The following is a 13,938-nucleotide window of genomic DNA, read 5'->3' as shown; positions in this document are numbered from 1 at the left end:
CTGCTGGGGGCGGGTCATTCCTGTGGTTACCCCACAACCAGCCCCGCTCCCCCAGCTGCCCCCTGACTCAAGTGTCCCGGCCTACGCTGTGCAGCCGTGGCGTCAGTGAGGCGGAGGGGCAGCAGAGCCAGGCGCACCCACAGGGGACTGGCAGGCTGAGTGTGGCAGTGCCAAAGTGCCCATATCAGGAGGCAGCTGGGCGGGCGTACCACCCCCTGCCTCCAGCTGAAGAGACCAGCAGGCAGTGAGCGGCAGTGGTGAGGGATGCACTCACTATGCCCTGGCAGCTAGGCCGAGTGCCACCCTCCCAGCACACTGTGCCACAGGTCAGGGGTCAGGGGTCAGGGGCAGGGCAGCGCAGGGGGGGCAGGGCAGCGCAGGGGGGGCAGGCGGTGGGGGTTGCGAGTCACATTCGGTTTGCCTCTGCTCTGATCGCAGAACCCCAGGGCTGGCCCAGCTCAGCCCCCCCACTGCGTTGGCTATTTCCCCAGCAATAAAGTGCTCATTACAGCCCATCAGCATGACATGCTCGGCCCCATTTGAAAGCTCTCTCCCAAGGCAAGACAACAAAGACACAGGGAGAGAGAGGGGTGAATAAAAAAGGAAAAAAGAGAAAAAATACTTTTGTCTTTTGTCTGCTTCCAAGCTGGTGTTACCTCTCAATTAGGCAGCCATTGAGGGGGCCTGTCTGCCTGCCACCTCTCGTTAGGAGTCCCCTGGATGCAGGACCATTAGGAGCCAGCGGGGGAGGGGAGGCGAGCTGTGTGTCTGTGTGTGAGAGAGAGAGAGCGTATACAGATCTGAGTGAGAGTGTGTGTGTGTGTGAGTGTATGAGTTTGTTGGCCAGGACCTGCCCACCACCTTCTCCCTGCACAAAACTGCACTGTCCCTTAACTGTAACATGTTCATCCACCTGTGGACCTGCTCTTGCACTCCTGAGCACCTCCCCTGCTGGTAGAAACAACTGCTCTCTGTCTCTCTATCTCTGTCTCTTCATCTCTCTCTCTCTCTCTACATCGTCTCAGGACACGCACGGACACGAAGCCGCCCGGCACAGATCCGGCGACTCAATGAAACCTTTATTCACGAAGTGCCAAGGTGGAACGATTACAATCAGTCACAACAGGATTACTCCTTATAGGTTGTTTTTCAGCTTAGCTTGAACACACCTAGAACGGGCTGCATCACTCTCTCGCTAGCGGAAGGTGTTAGTCAGACGTCCACAACACTAATGCGCAGTGACAGACGTGCAGCGAGACCCACAGTCATTTCAGCCAGATCAATGCAGTGATATTCAAGTCTTCCCTCTTTCCACAGAACAACTGGGATACCGTCAGTGGGATTGCATCGAGGGAGGTTTTTCTTGCGTTTTTTTCCACACACCTTCCCAGAAAACAAACTCTTGGAAGCAAGAAACTCCCAGCAGGATTCTTGGACCGACTGAAACACAGCTATGCTCCTCTCCCACCCTGAACATATCCCACCATCCACCAAGGCCCGGCTGTTGGCCAGCCATCGCAGACTCAACTACTTCCTGTCCTGTCCTCCATCATCGCTGCCTCATGTTCTTACTGTAAATGAATAAGCCTCCACACATCCTCCTCAAGGTCTTTATTACACCAGCGCCAACACACAAAACATTTTACTTCAGTAGGGATTGTGCTTTCTCGTTCTTACGACATTATGTTTCTTTAAATATGCATATTTGAGGAACACTACTTCTTCTACTAATAAAATATTACAGGAATAGCTGGACTGTGTGCTGCTCAGAGAGGTCAGGGACACAAAACACAAAAAGATCATCGCAGACTGGGGCCGGCCCTGTCAGGTCCTGGGAGAGAGGCACACCAACCGCCACAGTGCTCCCTGCCTGCACACCCAGAGCTGCTCCGCAGTGGGGAGAGTTTATGACACGGAAGTCAGCACGGCAGGAATGTTGATCTGCTTCCTATTAGGATGCAAATCTCCATGAGGGGAGAGTACAGTGCACCGCTCCTCGCTGCAGGGAGCCGGTCAGACAGTGTGACAATACCCAGTTGTACCGTTTTGAATCGATCTATGTTTTGCTGGGGGGGAAACATTTCCATAGGAAACGGCTCTGCTGCAGCCCGCTGCTTATACAGAGTAGACGCTGTCGGGGACAGCTAACCCAGCCCAGTGCACAGCCCAGCATAGAGCGCACTGGCAGCACTGGAAGCCTGGCAATGCGGAGACACATAGCCATCATTAACAGATCTCCACCCTGGCCTGTGCACCTCCCGCAAACAAATACGCAGGCAGAGTGTTAGCTGAGTGCAGGCTGGGAGTGAGGGAGCGCGGACGGCTTCTTGGCTGCTGTGGTGATTAATAGGACGTGCAGTATGAGTGTTTGTATTAGAATTGTAATCCGGGGCAGTTAAGATATTACAGGGGGGGGCGAAGGGGGATTTATGAAATATGAAAGTGCCAACAAGGACAGGGAACGCACCCCCCCCCCATTCTGCCTTTCCTCACCACTCCGGTGTGCTGCTAATGGCTGCGTCGCATTCCTGCTTTCACAAAGATGGGAAAAAGCATTGCGCTATAATTCAATCCATGTTAAACCTTAAGCAGCAGCATTAAATTTGACTTCTTTAAGTGCGGCACTTAATTTACAGTCCTGAAGTCCCTATACAAATGCACACACTCACACACACATTTACACAGACATGCACACACAAAAAGTGTATTTGTTGTACAGTTGTGTGGAGCGGTCTGTGCAGCGTCCGAGTGAGGGTCTGTCTGTGATTCGTGTGAGCCGTGTATGAGAGCTGAAAGTGCGGACGCGGCCCCCGGCACAGCCACAGCAGAGCCACACAAAGCGGCAACCGGGTCTGTGGAGCGCGGTGCCTCTGCTGGGATTGGTTATGGTGTCTCGCTTTCTCTCTCTCTCTCCCTGAAACGGCCGCAGGAGGCAGGGGATCACGTTTCCAAACTTCAGTCATCGCTCTTCAGATTGCTTTCCGCGTCTCCCAAAAAAACATCACAACTCAACTGCACGGAGAGCCCCAGGGAAAACAAACAACAACAGAAAAAGAAAAGAAATTTGCACACATGGGCACTGTACTTTGCTCTGCGTTCCTCAGGGGAAATGCCTCTGTGCTCTTTTAACAGCTTCAATTTACACAATCAAACTGGCGGCTGACAACAAAAAGCCCCCTTCTAGCTAAAAGGTTCGCATGCACTCCCCTCCAGCCGGTAGGACTCCGCTTAATTAGTTTCAACTTGAATTAAGACGTCTGCGCGTTCGCAGGGAGAAAGCTTTCTTTTCTCATGGAAAGGAATTCCAGTTGTGTTTTTGTTTCCTTCACAAGACATTCAGCTCAAGTCCAGCTCCTGGGTTCCTGGAGATCCCTCCAAGGCCAAGAAAGCCCCTCGCTGGAAAGAGTCTCGCAGCCTCATGGTTGATGCACGTCTGGCTGCATCTGCGCTAATAGCTGAGATATAGTGCTGACAGCCAGGCCGCTGTGACGCACTGGGCTGTTCTCCTGCTCTCATGTCCACGCAGCCACATGAAACACACACTTCACCGAGGGGTTTCCGAACACACAGACCTTTACATGTGGGTAGCTGGGTGGGTTTAATTCTGTTTTACAGATTATCGCTGTACGGATGAGGGTACTAAAGATGCCCTTGTGCTCAGACAGACAGAGAGACACACACACGACTATCAGCAAACAGCAGTCATCTCGGCTCCCACACCCAGCCCAGCCTCCGCACCTCAATGCAGCTGTGTTTCAAAATCGAGGGATAGACAATACCTGTGTGTGTGCGTGTGCAAGTATCCGAATGAGTTAAAAGTGCACCAAACCACTGATTGACTGGAAATTCATCCAAAGTGTTTGTGAGGCATGAAATGAATTAGTGACCTTGAAGCTCATTTAGCTTTTAGCTGTGGGCAATGCTTATAAATGGAGTAAACAGACACACAGTCATTTCTCACTTCATGAAGCAAGCCAGAGGGAGGGGTGTGTGTGTGTGTGCGTGCGTGCGTGCGTGCGTGTGTAAGTGCGTGTGTGTGTTTGCGTACATCTCCCCTGGCTGAAGAAACAGGACCGGATTGCAGTTTGGACTGGCTGTGTGCAGAAGGGAGAGGGGAGGCCCTGTTTGAACAGTCTGAGCTCAGTGCTCGGCCGCACCGGCGCCACACCTGCTCACCTAGCCGCGCCGGCAGCACCCACGGACCGAACCATGCACCCCCTGTACTGAGCTCAGTGCCACATCCCCGCAGACAGCCCCACTGCCCTGTGCTCTTCCCTTCAGTCCCGGTCAAGGGTAAACAAAACCCCCCAAAGACATGTTCAACAGGGGAGGGAAGTTAGCCTCTGGGAAGCAGAATGTGCTATTTTTACAGCTGCGTTACATTTTGGTTGTTTTGGGGTTTCTTAGGAAAGACACAAAGGAGCAGGTGTATGGGTCGCAAGGCGGAGAGTGTCAACTGACAAGAGTGCGTTAACACACCAGCCAGATTGTGCAATTGTGGGTACAGGCCTGCATCTGTCGGCACTTCATTAAAACGCCAAGGAAACAGAGAGGAAAAGAATAAAGTCCAATAGGTGTGGCTGTGGAACTTGCGAATCATCGAAGCCCTGCTGCTCAGAAGGGCTTCTAAGAGCACGGTCAAGTATTTAAACAGTCTTTTCTTTTCTTCTACAACATATCCGTTTTCCTTTCCCGCAGCCCCAGCCGATCAGAGCTGGTCTCCCGCCCTGTGTGTACCTTCGTCAGGGGGTAGTAGACCATTTTAGGAGTGAGCCGGCTCTATTAATATGTGTGAGAATGCTTTGTTGCCGCAATAAAAAAAAAAAGCTGCTATTTTAAGTGGGCTCAGAGAAAAGCCTATTATCTATCAAATTCTTCCGTGCTTGGCATCTGTTGAACTATGCTTTCATCTCCGGCGCTTGAAAAAAAAAAATTACACTAAACTCCCCCTTGTCACCCAGCTCAGCGGCCCTTGAAAACGTCGGCCCTGCCAGCACAAAAGCCCTGTTGAATTACACTGCGCAGCTCCCCCTGTCTGTCTTCTGCCTTATCTCCCTCAGCATCAAACACCGTTAATGGAAAGCTTGCTCTCAATCTTTAAGGGCTGTGTCCGCCAAGCAGATCAGAGCTCTGCCTTTCACATCGTGTAGGAGTCGCCAGCGTGTGATTGTGCCGCAGAAATCACTGTGTTTGTTTTGTTTTCCGTTTACTTTTCATTCCCAGAGAAATTCTGGGGTGTTATTGAACGAATGTGTGATAACCTCCCCTGAGTCTGGACGTTAAATACAGCCCCGTCGGCCTGGGAATGGGAGCTCTGAGGAGAACAAATAAATAATGGGAAGGAAGTGGCTTCTGCATCTCCCTCTAATCTGATACGAGAGGCCGGGCTTTGCTGGAAGATTATTTACAAAGTGGGTGATTAAAAAACGAAAGAGCTGCTTTAAAAGCTGAGTCAACAGACTAAATCATAGGCAAACAAAGGGCAAATGCGATTGGCTAAAGGGGCAGCAAGTTATTCAGGGCTTTTTGCAGCGAGGTTTACCTAGTCTGGCGCTGTAGCATGGGCAGACCTTGCCCTTTCACGGCCAGCCTTCATCCTGCAGTCATGAAACCAAACATTTCTCAATCCAGTGCCACGGGATTGTTTCTGGCTCGGTATTTTTCAGAAAGAGGGGAGAGTTTTGAGGCTTCGCAGATTGGGAGTGTCTCAGCTCGGGGTCAAAGCTGCCCCATGACATGGAAGTGGTTGCAGAGCTCTCCTAATCCCTGCTGGGGAAGCCAGGCCTGGACCATTAATTAACCCGTCTGCACAATAGCTGCCTGCCTCCCCCGGTCCCCTGCCTGCTAGCATCCTGCCCCATGTTTTATCATTCTCTCTTTATAATATATCTATATATATTATATTTTTTTTCCCCCAAGATCAAAAACCAGGGGCTTCAGCAGGTCTGGCCCCGAGCCACACACACTCTCCATCTCTCCTTATCAGCGCCAGTCAGCCCACTCATCATCCGAGCTGGAGACATTAGATCACTGTGTAGTGAGAGAGGGAGGACTAAGCTAGTAAATGAAAACCAGCAGTGAGCCGCCGCAGTGGTCACCCCGGGCAGACCAGGCTCAGCCCCCCGCCGGCATGGATCTGCGGCTGCACCGAGAACACACTGAGCCGAGGGGGGCTGCATTGGGAAACCACAGGCACCCGGGGGGCAGGGGACGAAAACTAAAACACGCCTCGTTGCTGGAGGCCTGGCAGCAACCACAGCAGCTGGGAGTCAGGGGGCTGGCAGGAGCTGACAATCCCCATCGGTGAACACACAAGGAGAGTGACACAGGAGTGGAGGTGTCCAGGCCTGTGCAGCTCAGTGCGTGTGTGTGTGCGTTTTCTGAAGGAGTACTTCTCAGTGCCGTAATGTAAACCAGGCTTTCATGTCTATTGACCAGACGTGTGCTACCTTTCACCTTCGATTCCAGCTGAGAGGTGCACAGAGGAAATGGGCAGGGCTGTTTCCGTACGCTGGGGAACCAACCCACACTGCACCACACGCAGCCCTCTTCCCGAGACTACTTTCCCCAAATTACCATTGCCTTCTTGCGCTCCCGGCTGGGGCACAGAGGACCCTCAATTCTCTCCATGCCAGCCACCCATTCCGGGGGAGCACCTTGGATTTTGCTCTGGCCTGCAAATGTGTTTGGTGTTTTTCTTCTTTGTAAACGTATCAGGTTTCTATTCATTGGCGTACCTCGCGGGATTCAATTAAGTGCTCCCTTTATTGTATCTCCCACACAAGCCTGATGAAACCCTGTTCTCCCTCTGCCTCTCTCTCTCTCTCTCTCTCTCTCTGTGATTAATGCACAGACCCAAGCTGTAACAAGACTCTTGGCATGCAGGGCTGTGACATAACGTCCTGCTAACTAGGTGTTATGACTGGAGCGCAGCAATGCTTTCTGAGGCTGCTTGGTGAAGAAACAGAAAATGACAAACACATCAGAGAGCTGGGCTTGAGTAACTACACGCGGTGCTGCTGAGCCACTGGGAGCGCCACACCCCGCCCCCCACAGTCACTGTGCCAGTGTGCCTGCCATAAACGTAAAAACTGTTTTGAATGAACGAATGCAGAAAGAAAGAAAGAGGGACAGAACTTGTTTAAAGTTCCCTGAAAAATCTAAATCGGGAACCCTGGGAGTGAGTCTTCAGCGCAGGCAGCTCCTGGTTGCGGTTGCTGTGCAGAAGAAGAAGCTGTCCTGTGTCAATCCCTCCAGTGTGCAGCTACTGAACAGCAGCCTCCCTGAACCCGGCCCCCAGCCCCCCTGCCTGCAGGGACACAGCCAGCTCGCCGAGCAGGGCCCGCAGACTGGCTCAGAGCGGTTTGCTTACACTGCTCAGATGCTATCGCTGCAGACAGCGGCCTTCAGAAGCAGTAAACACCAGGGATGTAAACAGCTGTAATGGGCCCGGCCACCCTGAAGTCGGCAGAATGTCCCGCTCCCCACAGCGCTGTGGAGAGGAGAGCAGGGGCGAGCACGGCCATTTAAGGCCCTTCCTCGACACAATCGAACTGTGGGAAGTATAGTGCTGGTACCCCTCTTCTTTCTGTCTGAGCCCGATTCTGCCCAGTGCATTGACACACACGGCCGCCCCGTGCGAGACGACAGTGACGCAGACACCTGGCTACCTCTGGCAGCAGCCTGTCTGGCTCTGGGGAAAGTGCCCTCCAGTGTAACCACGGGGCAGCCACAGGGCAGAGTGGGGAAAGCACAGCACCGTGAAGCACAGAGAGGCAGTGAGCCACAAGACAAACCAGGGGAAGACCCGGGGAGAAGAAAAAAACAGAGATCAGATCATCAAGAGAGGAAAATTAAACTGTCAGACTACTGTGGGAGAGACCCAGAGAGGGCAGGAGAGAAACGGAGAGAGCAGGGGGTTCTTTTCCAAACATCCCACAAGAACAGTAGAGTTCAGGCAGGGCTGGACTGGTACCCAGGCAGAGGCAACAGTTGTCCACAGTGCTGGCAGAGGCTGTAACCGAACACACCCAGCCCACATTTCCGAGCTCGACCCAGCTCAAACTGATTATCCTGGGGAAAGGGGCCTAGGAACAGCCCTCAGCTGCCAGACCTGGTCAGGATACCACCCTTGGGTTACCGAAGCAGACAAGGAGAAACAGAGACAGAGAGACGGAGGGAGAGGGAGGAAACGAGGGAGACAGGTGTCCTGCAGCATCGCTCAGCACAGGCAGAGCTGTCTCTCTCTCTGTTCGGCACATATATCCCACTGGAGTGGCATGCCTTTTGTAGGACAGGGTGTCTCCTGGGCTGCTGCTGGTGGGGGGGAGGTGAAGGCAACAGTTTTGTTAACATTAAAAAATAACAGGAAAGGCGTGTATTTACACTGCCAGTAAACACCAATCCTCCCCTGTACTGTGGGGCACGGCGCCATGGACCGGACTGGACAGGACTGAGTCCGAGCACAAGGCCTTGGTGCTGTGCAAAACTCACGCCAACACTCTACTCTGTCTGCAGTTGACGCATGCCGCACAATCCACCAACTGCATATGAGACACTCAGCTTATTAACATGGAGGAAAACAGCCATTATAATGTGCTGGGCCTCTTCTCTCTCCCCTCTCTCCCCTCCTCTCTGCTGACCAGTCAAAGGTTACAAGCCCAGAAGGACAGTGAGCAGCCTGGCTCTCGCCCAAACTAGAGGAATTTCAGATTTATTACATTTTAAATGTGACTCTTGACACAAAGGAAAAACAAATGAGAAATGTCTCCTCTCTTCCCCAGCTCTCCTGATCTAATACTCAGTCACAGAGGAGCGACTGTTTCCGTCTCAAAGCTTCATATTCATACACAGCCATCATGAGGCCGAGGAATGTGCGAGATTTAATCAAGCAATAAACATATTTTCCAAAAATCAAAACCTGTGTGTGTGTGTGCGTGCGTGTGTGTGTGTCTGCCTGCCAAGGCCAGGCACAACCCCTGCAGAAGCACAGTGGTAACACACTGCGACTCAAAGACCTCTGCAGTAAAGGTGTAATTTCCAGGGCGTTTAGTTACGGATACAGATTACAAACAATAGGGACAGGATGGCCAGCAGCTTTAGTGGGGCACTATTGGTTTACAGCATGGCAAAAACAGTAGTAAAAACTGCAGTAGACACAGGCAGAGCTACAGGTAAACCATGCTGACCACAGTTTTAAAACTGCAGCAGCAAACATCATTATTATAATTATTATTATTATTATTACGGACACCCACTTCAGAGTCCTGCGCTTTCTGCAGCTCTTAAAACCCCCACAATGGCTGCAGTGATGAGGGAGGTCTGACAGCACCGGGGCCTGACCGCTGTGTGAGTGAGAGAGGCCAGTGGAAAGTGGAAAATAACATCGGAGGAAAGGGTGAGTGTGTGTGTGTGCGCAAGTGTGTTAGACACTTCCAGGGTGATCTCCTCACACAATACACACATCTCAGTCACCCCAGAGCCCACAGAGAGGCACCCACATCCAGAACACCCCCAGCAAGCCAGCAAAGAGAGGGGTAGAGAGGAAGAGAGAAAAAATAGGGAGAGAGAGCGTGAGAGAGGGAGAGAAATAGAGGAAAAGAGAGAGAGGAGAGGAGAGAGAGTGGGGGAAAGAGGGAGTGAGGGATAAATAAAAAGAGAGAGAGAGGGACAAGAGAGCGGGAGAGAGGAAATATGAATATTGCAAAATAAACAGTGAGAGGGATCTTGTTTCGTCCTGCGTGTGGGGCGGGCAGCCGGCTGGCAGCTGCTCGTTGTGCGATGTTGTGTGTGTTCGGAGATGAAAGTGCACTCGGAGCAGAGCGGGGGGGGGGGGGGGCTGTTGAGGGGTAGTCAAGGAGTGGGGCGGGGGGGTTGGGCCCTCTTCACATAATGACACCTTTCATTCCGGCATTAAACCCGGGCTGATTTATTTTCATCGCCGGACGCGCAGTTCAACAGCTCTGCCCGAACAGCAGCGGAGGAAGCCGATTACCACAGAGGTAATAACACTAAACGATTCGCAGCCTGCGCCTCAGTTTCCTGGAAAAACACACTGCAGGGGGGGGACCACCCCAGCCCTGCCCCTCTGCCCCCCCCCGAGCCCCGCTTTCACATCTGTCTGCCAGTCAGGTTGTAACTGAAGAGGGCAGGGGGAGGGGAGATTTAAACCAGGGCAACAAATGGGACTCCGCTCAAGTGTTTCAGCTCGCGTCCCCTCAGGTTGCCTTGCGGCGGGCGGCTCTGGCAGGTCTCTGGTGGGTGTGTGGCTGTGCGTGGGCGAGGCCACTCCCTGTTTCGACACTGGAGACTCCGGAGGTCGCACTAGACACAAGGACCGGTTCTCAGGCCATTGTTCAGGGAGAGAACCCCTGCGCAGCTCGGTTTCCGCTGCCCTGGGAACCTGAGAGCTGGCTGAGCGGGGATTCCAAAGAACATACCTCTGTGCTAACAGGTCTTCCAAAAATCATCTCCGGCCCACCCTGCAGCTGTGTCTCATCAACCCAGGGTGCTCTGGGATTATGCACTGTGTCATTGCACAGGAGAGACCGTGACAGCCAGCCCGATAACCCCTCCCCCCCCGCCAACACCACACATTTACACCTGAACAACAGTTGCTGTGCTCCAGGGAGTCCACACCTTCCAGAGCCCCTCCAGCAACGAAGCACGCAAAGCCGGGTGCAGAGCCAGGGCCTGACACACTGGCAACAGCTGAGCAGGGCTCCTGGAGGGGGCCCCATTATCAGCATTTTAAAATGAACTGTCCTGCCCCAGTTTAAACATCACAGCCCTCCCGCAGCCCGGGCTATGAGGCAGTTCCCAGGGAGATGCCCGTGTCTGCTCTGGCCCCCCGGCAGCTTTGAGGGAAGAATTGTAGAGAGGTATGTGCTTATTCAACTGAATCACTGGCATCTGAGCGGCGGGGAAACTGTATCTGTGGACGAGCCTGAGTGGCACCTCGATGAAGATGAGGACGATGACAGTGTGTACTCACATCCAGCGTGTCCTCGTTCACGATGATCAGGGACATGCCATGGGCCACCAGTTTGCAGGAGTACCCTGGGGAGAGGGACAGAAAAGAGGGTCACAATGTGAACTCTGACCTCTGACCCCTGGACACAGTCACTCGGGTGCAAAGGAGAAACCACTGTCAATACTGCTGGGGTCTCTCTCTGTATGTGTGCGTGTCACTGAAGAGCCCCCCCATCCCTACTGGAGCCGCCTGTGGAGCCCAGCCCAGAGTGGGATTACTGCCCTTCACATGCGCAGGGAGATCTGACAGTGAGCTCGGGCACCAGGCCAGCACTGCACCTCCTGTGCATTTCCATCTTTTATCAGACCCAATGATCCTCACCGACAACAGTGTGTGTGTGTGTGTGTGTGTGTGTGTGTGTGTCAAACCCCTGCAGCCCCCTGCCTCCAGATCTCCACACAGACGCACTCAGCAGAGGGGGCTATCCCACCCCCGCACCCCTCAGAGAGAAACTCCATACTGGGTGGGCCTTGGGTTTGCCCCTGTTTATACATAAATCTGTTTATTTTCATCTTGTTATCCCCTGTTCCTTCAATGAGGCCATTGTTGCCTTTCCAGGAACTGCAGGACGATCCCTTGCTTCCCAAGGCTTTTTCTTTCTGTATGGACTGTCTTGTGCCAAAGCATTTATGTTTATCAATCTGCCCAAACTGCTTACTGAGCAAAAACACAAAGCACATCCTCTCAGTCAACTGCTTTTAACTGACTGGACCTGGAGTCTCTGGGAAGTCAGGTCCCGTTGCCACAGGGCACTCTCCTTCTCTCTCTCTCTCTCTACCTCTCTCTACCTCTCTCTACCTCTCTCTACCTCTCTCTACCTCTCTCTACCTCTCTCTACCTCTCTCTACCTCTCTCTACCTCTCTCTACCTCTCCACACACACATCCCTGGCTCTACTAGTCCATGCCAGTGCAACACTTTGATCCAAACAACATTAGTAAGCCCTTAATTGATCCGTAATTACTTTATTGGTGCTGCAGTTCGAACACGTCATGGATGGGACGGGACTAGAGGAGCTCGGCCTGCCTTCTCCTGCTTTAAATCAAGCAAAGACATCTGGAGAGTCCTGCGGTTAAACCGCTTTGAAACCATCTCTGTAAACAGTGAGAGTGAATGTGACTGAATACGCGGAGCAAGGGAAGCTACTGTCTGGACACTCCCAGCAGCTGCCTGTGTGGAGAGAGAGGCTGAATATGCATCTGTGTGCATCTCTCTGTGAGTGTATGTGTGTCTGTGTGTATCTATCTGTCTGTGTAGGTGTGTGTGTGTGTATAGGTCTCTGTGTGTGTCTCTACATATGTCTCTCTCATGGTCTGCCTATCTGTCTGTGGGTCTCTGTTTTTGTGTGTGCATCTATCTGTCTCTCTAGGTCTCTCTGTCTGCGAGTGTGTGTCTCTTTGTGTCTGTGTGTGTGAGTGTGCTCCTCTGTGTGTGCATCTCTCTGTCTCTCTATGCCTCTCTGTCTGCGAGTGTGTGTGCCTCTCTCTGTGTGTCTCTGTGTGCGTGAGTGTGAGATAGAGGGTGAGTGTGTGTGTGTGTGTCTCTCTGCGTGACTCCAGACTATCAGGCCAGCAGCAGGAATCCACAGAGAAGCAGGCCTGTCTGCGCAGGGAGCGTCACCACGTCACTCCCAACACACAGAGCCTTGTCTTTATAACTGTCTTGTATTACACATTTATTAATAATGCATGTGTAACCTTTTGTTATTGTTGTTTTTTTGTGTGTGCGGCTATTTTGGAAAATGGAAATAGGTATTATTTAAATGAAGGGAACAATACCGGTACAAGAAAGTGAAAATAAATATTACATATTTAAAAATGAAGGAATGAGATTGTTGTAGGCTGGATAATTGCAGGTTTAAAATGTCTCCTGAATCCAAGTGATGGGGACGCGGAGGCAGGGTGTCCTGTACAGACAGGTCTCCGCGCCCGCAGTACTGAGAGAGGAGAGAGTGTGCCACACAGCCTGCGGCCCAATCGTTTAAAAATTCGGCTCAAATATCCTGGCGATTTAACCCTGCCAGCTCCCCCTGACACAGACGAGATCCTATCAAGTCCCCCTCATCTCAGGGCTGCCCTGCTCTGCCGTGTGTGTGTGTGTGTGTGAGTTTAAGTGTGTGTTACACTCCTTACACATCCCACCTTCATAACCCATAAAACTGTCCTGGAATATTTAAACTGGATATGTTTTCCTTGTAAAAATTATCTCCACTCCGACTCTGTTACTGATGGGATCAGGCTGTCTGAAATTAATTTCCACCGCACAGCCTTTCCCCACCAGCTGTGGCACATTTTTGAATATCTTTTTTTTCCTCCTGAATCCAAGAACCTGAATCATCTGACACTGCTGTGCTGTCAGCGATCAACCTCCCCACCACCAGCAAACAGCAGCCCTGTGCAAAATAAGTCACTCCAAGACACAGGGAGCTGAGGAACCCTCAACACAACAGACACCCGCCACAACACCCTGCACCTCCCCCTCCTCACCGATGTTGATGGCCGTCTCTTGCTTGTCTCCAGTCAGGACCCAGATCTTGATGTTGGCCCTTATCAGAGTGGATATGGTCTCGGGGACCCCAGCCTGGAGTCGGTCCTCGATGGCCGTGGCTCCCAGCAGGAGGAGGTTCTGAGGAAAGAGAGAAGGTCAGATGACACGCAAGGGGACAGGGTGTCCCCACACACCCACACCCAGGCCAGGAAAGCCAGAGGGCCACACCGTCCCTGCTGGAAATCTGACATCGCACACCGCCGGGGCACACACTTGGCTGATCAGTTTGTCACCATATTCCTGTTTTATGCAACAGCTTTTCCACCGTCGTAGTGACAGTAGAGGGGCCAGCGACACACTGTGTGGAGTGGGGGAGTCCCACAGAGGTCACCCAGGGGTTACACCCACCAGCCAGACAGC

General features: G+C 52.4%; 1 protein-coding gene across 2 annotated transcripts in view; it reads right to left on the bottom strand.

The window, feature by feature from the left end:
• The window catches only part of atp8a2 (ATPase phospholipid transporting 8A2), a 75,430-nt gene that overhangs the window by 36,524 nt on the left and 24,968 nt on the right, over positions 1-13,938 (bottom strand). For both annotated transcript variants that reach the window (XM_066698991.1, XM_066698992.1), the window contains 2 exons: positions 13,518-13,656; positions 10,994-11,058 (listed from right to left, as the gene is read on the bottom strand). In XM_066698991.1, the coding sequence (XP_066555088.1) occupies positions 10,994-11,058; positions 13,518-13,656 (204 nt within the window). The remainder of the gene's footprint in view (positions 1-10,993; positions 11,059-13,517; positions 13,657-13,938) is intronic.

This window comes from Amia ocellicauda, chromosome 3 (assembly GCF_036373705.1).
Source record: "Amia ocellicauda isolate fAmiCal2 chromosome 3, fAmiCal2.hap1, whole genome shotgun sequence".
Classification (NCBI taxonomy): domain Eukaryota; kingdom Metazoa; phylum Chordata; class Actinopteri; order Amiiformes; family Amiidae; genus Amia; species Amia ocellicauda.
This window is presented reverse-complemented; position numbering and strand designations above follow the sequence as displayed.